The 15,281-nt window shown below is 33.7% G+C and overlaps 1 protein-coding gene across 4 annotated transcripts in view; it reads right to left on the bottom strand.

Moving 5' to 3' along the window:
- Nucleotides 1-15,281, bottom strand: part of CNOT6L (CCR4-NOT transcription complex subunit 6 like) — a 107,251-nt gene that overhangs the window by 32,017 nt on the left and 59,953 nt on the right. For all 4 annotated transcript variants that reach the window (XM_032239838.1, XM_032239836.1, XM_032239837.1 and 1 more), the window contains exons 5-6: nt 9,924-10,013; nt 2,440-2,508 (exon numbers count right to left, since the gene is read on the bottom strand). In XM_032239838.1, coding sequence (XP_032095729.1) covers nt 2,440-2,508; nt 9,924-10,013 — 159 coding nt within the window. The remainder of the gene's footprint in view (nt 1-2,439; nt 2,509-9,923; nt 10,014-15,281) is intronic.

The raw sequence follows: 15,281 nt of genomic DNA, 5'->3' as shown, positions 1-15,281 counted from the left end.
TTCCCAGGTGACTATAACGAACAGACATGATTGAGAATAAAACATGAGGAATTCAAAGTGAAGTCACCCTTGATTAAAGTTGGTTCTGTTTCAGATGATGGAAAAGGTATTAAGAGAAACTCAGTTCAGTCCCCTGGGAGTCTGACCGGTGACCATTTTGTACATTGGGAGCTAAATTTCAATTTGAGTTGATTTGTATTTTCTGAGTATTTATATGTTGAAAATAACCCAAAATCATTTGCAAGCCACTACACTGTGAAGAAAGCACCATGAATTTACCTTACTATGCTTCTCAGGATTTAAAATATCATTTGGAAGGAAGGTGAAAGAGGCAGATTGTCATTTGCTTCATTCAGTTTTTTCCTAAGACTTTGTAAAATGAGATTTCATTAAAAAGATCAGAGATTGCAATTTTTATAATATATCCGAAACTCTTTATATCCCTGCCAGTGCCTGATAATGAACCAGCAATTTTTAAACAGAAGAAAAAACTAGGTAAGTGTTACTATCACTCATCTCTTACACCTATGTGGTACCTTTTTTATTATCTAGGCTTGATTCCCATACAGTTTATCATTATAGGGTTTTTTTTTTTTTTTTTAAGCAATAAATCACCCTTAATCACCATAAGGTATTATACACATCCCTCTATGCATCAGAAGTAAAATGCATTTTTAACAATAACTTTTTTTTAGCACTCAGATGCAACTCAGGGAAGCAACATACCTCACAAGAAAAATCCAAACTAGTTTTTCAATAAGGAAAAGCCAAAAACAGATTACTTTGAGAATTCAGCAACTAATGAAAATTTGTTTCTATTGTTCCTTTTCTTAATGGAAATGTAGCTATGCAATATTAGAAAATCTTTTCTTCAAGATTATGTTCACTCATTCCATGAAAAATTAGAAAATTATGTTTTTAATATAAGGGAATAATTAATTATTCACTAGGAAAAGCCAAGTATAAAATAAATCTATCTAGCTTTAAGTTTTTTACAAAGCCTTAGGTATTCCTTTCACTTAAACCACCAATGTGCAACCTGATAGTAAAAATGTTATTCATAACACTGACACAGTGCCTCTTAAAACAAGCTGATATTGCAGCTCTAGAGTATGGTGGTTTTAAAATTATTACCTCTGAAAGACACAAAATGTACTGCATATTATAATATTTTGTAGTACTATTAAAATGCAAATAGAATCATGAAGAGCCTACATAGCCACATTTCCAAATACTTAAAAAAAGATTTGTTCTGAATCCTCTTAAATTAAAAAAAGCCCAAAACTCACAAACAAAAGGCCTTAATATTGCTCAAAACATACATGAAGTCTAATTGTGATTTGCCCTTTAACAATTAATTATTTATCTTTTTTTTCTTTTTTTTGAGACAGGGTTTCACTCTGTCTCCTGGGATGGAGTACAATGGCATGATCTTGGCTCACTGTATGTAACCTCTGCCTCCCGGGTTCAAGTGATTCTTATGCCTCAGCCTCCTGAGTAGCTGGGATTACAGGAGTGTGCTACCAAGACCTCGCTAATTTTTGTGCTTTTCGTAGAGACGGGGTTTTACCATGTTGGCCAAGCTGGTCTCAAACTCCTGGCTTCAAGTGATCTGCCTACCTTGGCCTCGCAATGTGCTGGGATTACAGGCATGGGACACAGTGCCCAGCCAAAATTTATTGATGTACCACTATTCTGTGACTGGGTTAATCTTCATATTGAAATGCTTAAAATTTTCATTTAATTTTAAAATGCAGTTAGATATTATGAAAATTATTACTCTTGTGATTTTAAAAAAGGCATTTGGAAAAACAGTAATTCATAACTTATTTTAAGTAGAATTCCCATGCCTAAAATATCAAATATGTAGTAAGAAGCTTTATAAATGTCAAACCATTATTGGTCCCCACAAACAGATAAAGGCGTATGTTTTCTACATTATTTCCATTCTAGAAATGCTAAATTATATCCTTATATTGCTCAAATACCATGTACTATTTCTACACCCCTGGGCTGGTATTATACTTTGTTGTCAGTATAGTAAATATATGCTCAGTCTACATTATTCTTCCATAAATGTTATCTACCTATCAAGAAAGATAAAGTACTTCTCAGTAGTTTAAAATTTTTCACAAGAAAAATCATTGTCACTCATTTTTCCTTAAATCACCCAATATTCATCTGGGAAGATGCCATTTGGAAAGCTGTACTATAGAAATAATTTTAAAACCAAGGGCTTCATTACTGTGAAAAATATGACACCTATTGACAGCTCTGTCTTAATGTGGACTTTTAAAAAGTCTATCCATCAGTATTTTTAAATTCTTCTACCATGAGAAGAAGTAAAATGAAGTCTTATTTATTACAGATCATGAAGTCCAAATGACATTTTAAGTATTTCTGAAAAAAAATCAAGGAAGAATGAGAAAGACTATTTACCTGATGGCAGAATTTGGTCTCGTTCTTTTAATGTAATCCATGGCCTCGGAGGAAGCTGCTCGGGATGAACTGAAAAGAAAAAAAAAATTGTAAATACAGGTTAATTTCATGTGTTTCTGAAACTGTTATCAGTTAGTTTATAGTGTCAAAACCATTTCTGTTTTCTATTCTGCTGTAATGGCCTGCAAAGTGACTTAAAAATCTAATGCTGAAATTTAATGAAGATTTAGAAGCCAAAAGAAATTTAAGAAAAGCTATGCAGAGATCACAGAACTAATATAAGAAAATAACGTTAGGAAACTCATTAATGGCATTTTCACTTACATGGTATTTATTAAAAGTACCTATTTAAAACCCTAAGTAGAATCTTAGGTCTTTAATTATATATATAAATTGTATAGGCTTAGCCTTCTGGGAAATCAAAGCCATCTGAAATTCCAACCCTGATGAATTAAAACACTCAAACATCTTTAAAACAGAAAAAAGTACATACAAATGTATTAAAGTTAGTGAATTTTCTAGAAGGACTTTCATTTCCTGATTTTACTTGCTCCCTTGTATAATGTCAACACAAAACAAGAGATAAAGATAGACTACATTACACAGAAAAAAAGGAACGCACTTGTTAAACATAAATTGCTCAGATATGGTTATCAATACTATGAAACTAAATGATGTTAACTATCAGATGTTAAGATTTAACTATCCCCTTTTCTCTTCCTTTCAAAATCTTTGAAATTACAGGACAACCTGATGTAAGTCTGCAGATTTGCCCATGGTATTTAGTAACTGAGAAATGTATTTCTTTAAAACAAAAAACAATCCATCATTATCTAGCCACAGAAATTTTGACCAAAGTAGCACAGATCTTTAAAAGTGTCACTTTACTAACCATTTTGGTGTTCTCAAAGTATACCTATATAGTATTCTGTTTTAGCAGCCATACTTTTCAGAGTAGAATGAATACATTCCATACATTCCATATCTTGCCAGGAAATAAAAGAAGGTTATAAGGTTAACAGACAAATCATCCAGCTTGTTCAACAAAATGAATCCCAGAAAACAATCTTGCTGGCTATGTGAGTGCCATGGCAGAGTCACAGCAAGTGTCTCAAAAATGAAAAATCTAAGAATAAACAAAAAAAATTCTAGCTATTTGTGACCCTTATCAGCAAAATCTACCTAAGCTGACTCAGTTAAAAATTCAGAAATCAACAAATTTCTAAAATAAAACAGGTAATATAAAATTAATATTCTGGTACTTCCAAATCTTAACTAGTATATCACAATGTAGCAGTGTAAGTAAAATGCACAGTAATCAACAATATCCAACGAGCCAAAAACACAGTATGAAAGAATACTCTATCTCACTATTAACCAGGTAAATTTAAAACATGAGACGGTCTATTTATTACCCAAGTTCATGCAAAATTTTTAAGTTCAAAAACATCCATGACTGGTGATGGTGATAAACAGCAGTACAACTGGTAGGAATATAAATTGGCACAGCTTGAAAACGAACGGACATCTTTTAGAATTTAAAACATCCATATCCCTATGACTGAGCAAAATTCTGTTTCTAGGGATCAGCCCTATCTACTATCTTATTTAGACACCCATTATGTCATTGTTTATATTCACAAAAGCAATGGTAAATGGCTAAATAATGTCCATTTTAAGAAAGTCTATGCTATAGTTTAAAAAGAAAAAAGATAAATATGTGTTCAAGTGGAAACATATCCATGGAATACTGTTGAGTAAAAAGAAGTAGAAAAAAATAATGAAATGTGACATTTTATTAAAAATTTTTTAAAGCACACACTAAAATTAACAGTATGAAATTTCTGCTGGTACAATTTTTGTATGTAAATGCTTCCCAGAAAGTAAAAAGATATATACCCAGCTTACAGGTGTGATTACTTGCATGGAAGGGACTGTGATTAAAAGTAATGATTAAAAGAAATTTTAATCATAACAGGAATTTTAACATCTTTTACAAAAGGATAATATATTCATGTCAGACATGCATTTAAAATCAGTTTTTTAAAGATGAAGCTACATGGCCAGTGATATGACAAAACAAAGAAATAAAGAGTTATATGGGCTATTATTACATAAAATAAATAAATAAATATATTGCTGACTCAATATGCCAAATGCAACCTCTTCAGCAGAGCTCAGGAGGTTGCGCTCCCTCCCCACACCTCACACTGACTGGCAGCAGTAGGCCTGATCTGCCCACAGTGCAGGTGTCGGCTGAACCTGAAGAGACAACCAAATCTACATGCTAAACCTAAATAAGGTAACTGCCTGATGAAATCAGAGATTTAAAAAGGATCAGAAGTCTCTTAACATAATATCCAAAACATCCAGGGTACAAATAAAAATCACTGGTCATATCAAGAACCAGGAAAATCACAATATAAATGTTAAAAACCAACAGATAACAACACTGAGCTGAATCAGATTTTGAAATTATCTGACAGATTTTAGAATAGCCATCACAAAACAACAAGAAATTATAAATACCCTTAAAAAGAATAGGAAAATCCAGCAAATACAGAGAAATTTTTCTTTTAAAAGTATCAAATAGATATTATCAAACTGAATAACACAATAACCAACATTTTTAAACTCACTGGAAAGGCACAATAGAGATACAAAAAGATAAAAATCAGTGAACTTAAGAACAAATCAAGAGAACTTAGTCTGAAAACATACTGAAACAAATGAACAAAGCCTGAAAAAAACCTGTGAAAATATGATTTTTAAAAAAATCTAGATTTGTATTATCAGAGTTCCAGAAGGACAGGATAAAGAATGTGGAGCTTAAAAGTATTCTAAGACAGAACAGCTGAAAATGTCCAAATCTATGTGAAAGATTTATACCTAACAAATTTAAGAAGGTGAGCAAACTTCAAAGAGCACAAAGAAATCCATGCCAAGACAGATCATAACTAAAGAAAGAACCTTAAAAAAAGGTTCTAAAGAAAGAACCTTCTGAAAACTAAAGAAAGAACCTTAAAAACACCACATGGAAATAATGTATTACCTATAGGATACCAACTCAAATGACACCAGATTTCAAGAAACCAAGAAAGCTTAAGGAAGTGGTACAACATTTTTCAACGACTGAAAGAAAAGACTGTCAACTGGAAATTCTGTATCCAGAAAAACTATCCTTCAGAAATCAAGGGGAAATAATAATGTTAACAGACAAAGGAAAACACTTTAATTGCTAGCAGGTCTGCCCTTAAAAAATAGCTAAAAAGGGGCCAAATGCAGTGGCTTCCACCTGTAATCCCAGCACCTTGGAAGGCTAAGATGGGAGGATCACCTGAGGCCAGGAGTTCAAGACCAGCCTGGCCAACATACTGAGATCCCATCTCTACAAAAATATTTAAAAATTAGCTAGGCATGGTGATATGAGCCTGTAGTCCTAGCTATGTGGGAGGCTGACACAGGAGGATCACTTGATCTCAAGAGTTAGAGGCTGCAGTGAGCTAGGGAAACTCTAAATATCAAGAAAAATAGAATTAGAAATGGAACATCAAAAAGGAAAGAACAAGGAATCAGTAAATTTGCAGCGAGATAAAAAGTTTGAATAACCATGAATATAAAACACATGAAAATATACGCTAAGCATATATAATTAAAAAGCTGAAATAACTACAAGAAGACAAATGAACCATTTGACATAGCTCTATTGGTAATGAATAAAACTGAAGTAATCATTAAGTACATCTAACACATTCAAACAATATAATTAACAAACTAATATACAGGAACTGCATCTAATGAGAAGAGATATTATTTTCAAATGCATACTTAATTACAAACATTAATCATCTGCAGAGGTAATAAATAACATATTTTTAAAATTTAAATAAATCAGGGTATGTTCTCTAACCACATGGAATTAAGCTGGGAACCTATGACAAATAAAACTAGAAGAACTCCCCTGAAAATAAAGAAACAAGTTTCTACATGACTATTAGGCCAAAGAAGAAATGATAAGGGCTACTAGAAAATATGCTGAACTGAATGATAATGAAAATAATACAAATTAAAGCTTGTGAGATACAGCTAAAAGCCACTTTAGAGGAATATTTACACATAAATATATTTGAGAAAAAAGAACTGTAAATTAAGGCATGTTCACCTTAAGTTAGAAAAATAGCAAATGAAATCAGAAGAAAGGAAGAAATAAAGAAATTAATGATATTAAAAACAAGCATAATAAAGAAGACCAACGAAGCTAAAAGTTGGTTCTTCTTTCTAAAGAAAATATTAATAAATACCTGGGCAAGATTCTGCATTAAGTAAACAAAGATAACACAAATGAATGAATACCTGAAATGGAAAAAAGATATGACTACACATCCTAAGGCTATTAAGACAACATAAAATATTCTGAACAACTTTCAGCCAATAAATTTGAAGATTCAGATAAAACGGGCAAATTTCCAGAAAACACAAGTTTCAGAAACTCATAGAGAAACGGAAATCAGAATAGTACTATAGTTATTAAAGAAATTAAATCAGTAATTTAAAACTTCTTACCAAAAAAAAAAAAAAAAAAAAAAAAAAAAAAACAAAAAAAAAGCCTTAAATAAATTCTTCCAAACCACAGTAAATAAGGAAATACTTAAATTTTACAAAGCCAGTATAACTTTAATGTCAAGTTTTAAAAGTACTGGCCAATCTGACTCATAAACACAGATGCAAAAAATCCTATATAAGCTGGATGTGCTGGATCACACCTGTAATCCCAACACTTTGGGAAGCCAAGGTGGGTGGATTGCTTGAGGTCAGGAGTTTGATACCAGGCTGGCCAACATGGTGAAACCCCATCTCTACTAAAAATGCAAAAATTAGCTAGATGTGGTGGTGCGTGCCCGTAATGTCAGCTACTCAGGAGACTGAGGCAGGAGAATCACTTAAACCTGGGAGGAGGAGGTTGCAGTGAGCGGAGATTGCACCTCTGTACTCCAGCCTGGGTGACAGAGCACAACTCCATCTCACTAAAAAAAAAAAAAAAAAAAAATCAAATAAAATATTAGCAAACTGAATCTAGGGTTATATAAAAACGATAATTTATCAGAACCTTGTTGGCTTCATTCTAGGAATACAAAGGTGTTTTTTTGTATGTTATACATAAAAAACATACAAAAAACCCACCAATATAGGCCGGGCACAGTGGCTCACGCCTGTAATCCCAGCACTTCGGGAGGCCAAGGCGGGTGGTGGATCGCAAGGTCAAGAGATTGAGACCATCCTGGTCAACATGGTTAAACCCCGTCTCTACTAAAAATACAAAAACTAGCTGGGCATGGTGGTGCACGCCTGTAGTCCCAGCTACTCGGGAGGCTGAGGCAGGAGAATCGCTTGAACCCAGGAGGCGGAAGTTGCAGTGAGCCGAGATCGCGCCATTGCACTCCAGCCTGGGTAAAAACAAAAAAACTCCGTCTCACACACAAGAAAAAAAGAAAAAAAAAGAGAAAAACCGTCAATATAATTACCATTTTAAAGGTTGAAAATCATCTACGCATCTTAATAAATAAAAAGCATTTGATAAAATTCAAAATCTAGTCATATTTAAAAAAAAAAAAACTTGCCTAGCAAACTAGGAATAGAAAAAACTTCCTTCATCAGATGAAGTTTATCTCTATAAAAACTACAGTGAATAGGATACTTAATGAAAAATTATGAAATTAGACAATGATGTCTATTATCACTACTTTAGTTAGTATAATAAGTGCAGGTTGGCAAGAAAATTAAAAGAGTTAGAAATGGAGTAATGCAACTCTCATTACTTGAAGATGACATAATTGTATAAATTAAAATAAAAAATGCATTAACATTAAAAACTATTTAGTAAAGTGTCTGAATATGTTCTTTAGCAAGGCATTTAGTAAGTATTTAGGAAGATGACTGAATACCAAAAAATATACAAAACTCAATTGTATTCCATAAATCAGCCATTAAGATAGTAAGATATAGCTTTAAAATGACTATTTTTAAAGACAATTAAAAAGTCAATATTTAGAATAAATGTAATATAATATGGGCAAGCCCACTACACAGAAACCTAAAACTCAATATTGAATGAAATTATAAAAGGCATAACAAATAAAAGAATAGGATCCACTGTTGTAAACATATCAATTATTTCCAAAGCAATCTATAGATTCAATATAATCCCAAATAAAATCTCTACATTTTGGTGAGGGGAGAGAATTAAAAACCTCATTCCAAAAATTTTAATAAAAATACAAGGTAAAAGAACACAGAGGCCAGAACTAGCCAAGATTCTTTAGAATAGGTCAGGGAGGAAGACTTAACTCTAGTGGATTACTCTACTCAATCTCAAGACCTTTTTATAAAGCTGTCCATAATTAAACACTGTTACATTGCTATAAAGACTCACGGAATAGAATAGAGAATCCAGAAACAGACCTACACATACACTGACACCTGATTTATGACAAAGATAACACTAAAAAACAGTAGTGAAAGGACAACCTAATCAATAAATGGCTCAGTCAATATAAAATACATATAAAAAAGTTATAAAACCTAATTCTAAACAAGTTAAAACAAAAAGTTTCTAGATAATGACATAGGAGAATATACTCATGATCCATGGTATGAAAAAGTTCTTAAAGAGGATAAAAGCAGTACCGTAACAGAAAAGGTCAACAAATTGGACTGGCGTACATTAAAATTTTTCTGTTTGTCAAAAGACAAATTAAGAGAATGAAAAAGTTAATAAAAGCATGTGAGCAAGTATTTGCAACATACTACCAACACAAAGCTTGTATCTAAAACATACAAAGAACTCCTTAAAAATTAAACACACACACACACACACACACACACACACACACACACACGAAATTATATACACACACAGCACACACATATGGCTAGATCGACCAGCTACATCTATACAGACAAGAGATATTTAATTTTAAAGTAAGTTAGAAACTGCATACATATGCGATGTATACAACTTAAATTGCCACATATTCCTAATTATTTACTAAGAAGACCTCTGTAACGAATTTGTTGATTTCCATTGATCAACTCTGAATCTTTTTTTTTGAGACAGAGTCTCACTTTGTTGCCAGGCTGGAATGTAGTCTCGGCTCACTGCAACCTATACCTCCCAAGTTCAAGCGATTCTCCTGCCTCAGCCTCCCGAGTAGCTGGGACAACAGGCACACGCCACCACGCCCAGCTAATTTTTGTATTTTTAGTAGAGACAGAATTTCACCATGTTGGCCAGGATAGTCTCGATCTCTTGACCTTGTGATCTGCCCACCTCAGCCTCCCAAAGTGCTGGGATTACAGGCGTGAGCCACCCCACCCGGTCCCCATAAGCAATTATAAAAAACAGATGCTCTTGAGCAACATATGATATGTTAGCTGGTTAACAGTATCTGTAGAATTTATTTTACAGCTTTGTCACTAATAGTTACCTGCAAGATTGTCAAGCATGAAGTTCAGTAGCTTTCGAGTTCCATCTGGGTCCTGGTATAAATTGAGAATATCCTGTGATAAAGGATTGCCTAAAGCAGAAGATAAAAATAAAATCTATAAAACTTATAACTGCAAGACAGAAATGTATACTACAAGATAAAATACTAATTTCCTAAATTTAATTTACTTTATTTAATCTATTATATACATTTTTAAAATGTAAATATTCTCTTTAAGATAGTCATAAAGAAAAACTTCAAAATCTTCAAACTCTAAAATTTGGGCTTATCCAAAACATATGTATACATATACATAAAAAAGCATATATATTAATCTTAGTCAATTCTGAAGTAATATCACAACCTGGCACCCTGAAGTAACCCCACAAATTCTACATTAATCTTTAAAGATCCACATTTATCTTTTCAGACCTATAGGAGAAAGAATGAGTGATATCTTATAGATGGAACTTCCAAAAGTGGTATCTTAAAGATATCACTTATTCTTTCTCCTATAGGGCTATTTGTCTTTGAGTTAGAATATGGTCCAAATATAAATATTCTAAGGGGTCGTCTTACAATATTTATATTACATATAGGGAAAACAAATATATTTCAAGTAAAAAGAAAATGTGTTACCATGTTAGTAAAATGTGAGAAGAAAATAACTTTGTTATAACAATAATTAGGAATGCATCAGTATTAAGGGTACAGATATATCATACATCAAAGAACACACTATTGGTAACAGACTATAGAGTCCCTTAAGAAATAAAGGAGGTATTCATTAAGACAAGCATGCAACAACAGTCTAACATTCAAATTTCAAAAAATAAAAACCATGGAACTTCCAAAAATGAAGGTTCTAACTGTTAAATAATAAATCAACCAAACCTTCAATGCAACACATTCATACCAGCACATCTACAAATTTTTTTTCAGACAGTCTCACTCTGCTGCCCAGGCTGGAGTGCACTGGCACAATCTGGTCTCACTACCACCTCCACCTTCCAGATTGAAGAGATTCTCGTGCCTCAGCCTCCCAAGCAGCTGAGACTACAAGCACCCGCCACCACACCCACTAATTTTTGTATTTTTAGTAGAGACAGGGTTTTGCCATGTTGGCCAGGCTGCTCTGGAACTCCTGGCCTCAAGTGATCCACCCATCTCAGCTTCCCAAAGTGCTGGGATTACAGGCATAAGCCACTGTGCCTGGCCTAAAAAAAATTTTTTAATGACCAACCAAGTGTTATAAAGAATGTAGAATACCTTGAATTCTTCTACTTCAATTCAATTACTAGAAAATGGTATGAATACTTTGGAAGTCTGGTTAGTAGTTCCTAATTGACTGGAAAGTGGGAAGAGGAAACTTCCTGGGGTGACGGAACTATTTCATATCTTGATTTAGGTGCTGGCTATTAAGGTATATACCTTTGTCAAAGTAAGTGAAGCTGGGTTTTAAATATTTGGATATTTTACTGAATTAATTATAACTCCAAGTACTAGGGGGAAAAACTCTTGATGAATTAGTTAGGCAGCAGATACAGCTGAAAAGAAAATCAGTCATCAAGAAAAACAGATTCCAAGAAAATTAACCAAAATGCCTCACTGAGAGTCACAAAGATGGAAAACATAAGACAGTAAAAGATGGAAGTTAGGATAAGTTAAGAAATTGGAGTTCTAGAAAGAGAGAACAAGACTTAAGTTTTGACCTAACATGTAAAGATTTTAAAAGCTGTCACTCCTGTCCTCACAATTGAGGTCATAGGACAAACTGCTGTCCCAAATACAAACAAGCAGATACAGAGAATCACAATTTATGGGCAGCAGAAGTCCAAAGCTAGACCTAATATCAGTAGAACACTTTAAACTCTAATTGACAATTGACAAAATTGCTGGAGGCTCCATATAGATTCACTTGAGAGTTAAAAACTCCAAGAGGGCCTAGTCTTAAGGGGTTCCCATACTTTCTTAAATTTTACTTCCAGGGGTTCTACCAGGTTCCACTATAAAGACTGCAGAAAAATCCCCTCATTCTTCCAAAAGGGGGCAAGAGAAAGTGACATTCTCTTTAATAAGTACTATCTTCAAAGGAAACTCTTTTTCCAGAATCTAAGTTTTCCCAAAGTTTAACAGACCTAGAGTAAGAGAAAGGCCCTCTCTAGCCTTTGACAACATGTAGGGAAATAGTCAACTCTGACTCACTAAGACAGACCTAATTATAGGACTATAGGACACTTCCTCTTCCTCCACACCTTATGACTACATCAACAGCTACGGCAAACAGTAAATATCTCTAACTCCTAGCCAGAAAGAGAGATTAGGGAGAGACGTGAGAAAAGAAAATATCTGAAGAGTAAAGGCTGCAAATTTTCAAAAACCAATTTTTCAAATCAATGAACAAGATGCAGAATATATACAAAGAAGTTTATGAAAGGATTTCATTTAAAAATAGATTGTAGTGCAAACTAGAAAATGCCAAATGATAGAAGACTTTAAAACAAGATGGGTCAAAAGGACGAATCATATCAAAAGAATGAACAGGAGAGTGACAAGTATCAACAGCAACAACAGGGAATACAATAAAATAGCATCTCCAAAGAGTTACAAGGTTTATAATTGAGACTTCAAACACTCCGATGTTATTAACAGAAAAAAGTACACACAAAAAAATAGTAAGGACGAAGAACAGAACACTGTCAACCAACTTGACCTATTATTTACATAATACTCCACTCACAAACAAAAAAATATGCATTCTTTTCAAGTGCATATGAACATGCACCAAGTGAGACCATATTCTGAGCCAGAAAACAAACTGTAACAGATTAAAAAAAAGCATACAAATAAACAGTCATGGCCTGACAAAATAAAACTAGATACCAATAGACAAATACCCAGAAAAATTCCCAAATATTCTGAAATTAAACATCACACTTCTAAATATTCCATAAGCTAAAAAGGATGTCACAAGGAGATTTTTAAATGTTTTAATTGGTCTGGGCATGGTGGTTAACAACTGTAATCCCCCGACTCCATGAGGCCAAGAGTTCAAGACCAGCCTAGGCAAAATAGTGAGACCCCGTCTCTACAAAAAAAAAAAAAAAAAAAATTTTAACTGGGCATGGTGGTATGCACCTGTAGTCTCAGCTACTCACTAACAGGCTCAACAGGGGATTGCTTGCTTGGGTGCAGGAGTTAGAGGCTACAATGAGCTATGATATGACCACTGCAGTCTAGCCTGCGTGACAGACTGAGACCCTGTCTCAAAAAATTAAAGTATAAATGTTTTGAGTTAAAATGAAAATATGACATTATCAAAATTTGTAGGACATGGAAAAATCAGTTTTTAGGGGGAATTTTATAGCTTCAAATGCTGATATTAGAAACAAAAAGATCTAAATTCAATGATAAGAACAAATGAAACCCAAAGCAAGCAGAAGAAACTATGAGCAGAAATCAATAAAATTTAAAAAAAAAACAAAGTTACTGGCAGGGCACAGTTGCTCACGCCTATAATCCCAGCACTTTGGGAGGCCAAGGCAGGTGGATTACCTGAGTCAGGAGTTCGCGACCATGCTAACCTCATCTCTACTAAAAATATAGAAATCAGCCAGGCATGGTGCTGCATGCCTTAGTCCTAGCTACTCGGGAGGCTGGGGCAAGAGAATCCCTTGAACCCAGAGACAGAAGCTGCAGTGAGCTGAGATTGCACCACTGCTTTCCAGACTGGGTGACAGGGCAAGAATTCGCCTCAAAAAAAGAAAAAAAAAAGTACTAAATTCAAAAGGTGGCACTTTGAAAAAGAGGCAATAAAACTGATAAAATTCTCTTTGACCGTAACAAAAAGACACAAATGATAAATATCAACAATGAAGGTATAGACACAGAGACAGTAAAAGGAAAAGGAAATACTAAGAAAACCATATGCCTATAAATTCAACAACTTAGAAGAAACAGACAAATTCCTTGAAAGATGGAAACTACCAAAGCTCACTGGAAATGGATAGAAAATGTCTAACCATTTTTGGGAGGCCAAGGTGAGTGGATCATGAGATCAAGAGTTAGAGACCAGCCTGACAAACATGGTGAAACCCTGTCTCTACTAAAAACACAAAAATTAGCTGGGTGTGGTGGCACATGCCTGTAATCCCAGCTACTCAGGAGGCTGAGGCAGGAGAATCGCTTGAACCCAGGAGGCGTTAAGTTGCAGTGAGCCAAAATCGCGCCACTGCAGTCCAGCCTGAGCGACACAAGAAAGAAAGAAAAAATGTCAGCAAAAATGGCAGACTAAAGACCTCTAAAAATTTGCTGCTCTATATAAGCAACAATGACCAAAAAATCTAAACAACCAAACACAAACAAAACAAAAAACTGGTAAAAATGGTCAGAATCAACTATTTGAGAACTCTGAGAATTACCCAAATGATTGCAGGAGAATTAACCAAATGATTGCAGGAGAGAGCTGACATGGCTATAGGGGAAAAAAAGAAAAAGGTGGGAGGATAACCTCAATGTCCTATATCTACAAAAGAAATCAAAGTAGAAGTTAAAAATGTTTCCATAAAGAAAATCCCAAGATCATATGGTTTTACTGGAAAATTCTACCAATCATTTAAGAAAGCAGTAATAGAAGTGTTTTGACTTCTGAAAACGCTCCCTGAAAACAGAAGTATTAGCAACATCTTCCAGAGTATTTGACCATATTTAACTTGCCATAATGATAAAAACTCTCAGCAAATGTAAGAAAGAAGGAAAAAATATTTAATCTGAAAGGATATCTACTGAAAAACCTACAGCTAATATTAATGGTGAAAGATAGTGCTTTCCCACTAAAATCAAAAGCAAGGCAAAGATGTGCGCCATTGTCCCTTCTATTTGATACAGTACCAGAAGTCCTAGCCAATGTGATAAAGCAAGAAAAAGAAAATTAAAAATATATATATTGGAAAGGAAGAAATGAAACAAACTATGTTCACAGATCAAGAGTTTATAAAATGCCCCAAGAAAAAGTGAATTTACAAACATCACAAGAGACAAGGCCAATACAATTAAAAATCAATTGTATTGAATTCTATACAACAAATAATTAAAAATTTAAAAAGCAGTATCATTTGCAATAGCATAAAAAAATCAAGTAAGTAGATATAAATCTAGCAAAATATTTACAAGATCTATATCGGTGAAAACTACAAAACTTTATAAAGCAAAGAATGTCTGTGTAAATGAAGAAATATGCTAGATATTAAGACTCAATATTAAGTCTCAAGATTAAGGTACTGATTACCCCCAAACTGATCTGTATATTCAATATATCCCATGACAAATTCCACCAAGTTATTTTGCACAAATCACAGG

This window comes from Sapajus apella, unplaced genomic scaffold (genome assembly GCF_009761245.1).
Source record: "Sapajus apella isolate SASKATOON/1434 unplaced genomic scaffold, GSC_monkey_1.0 scaffold45, whole genome shotgun sequence".
Taxonomy (NCBI): Eukaryota; Metazoa; Chordata; class Mammalia; order Primates; family Cebidae; genus Sapajus; species Sapajus apella.
This window is presented reverse-complemented; position numbering and strand designations above follow the sequence as displayed.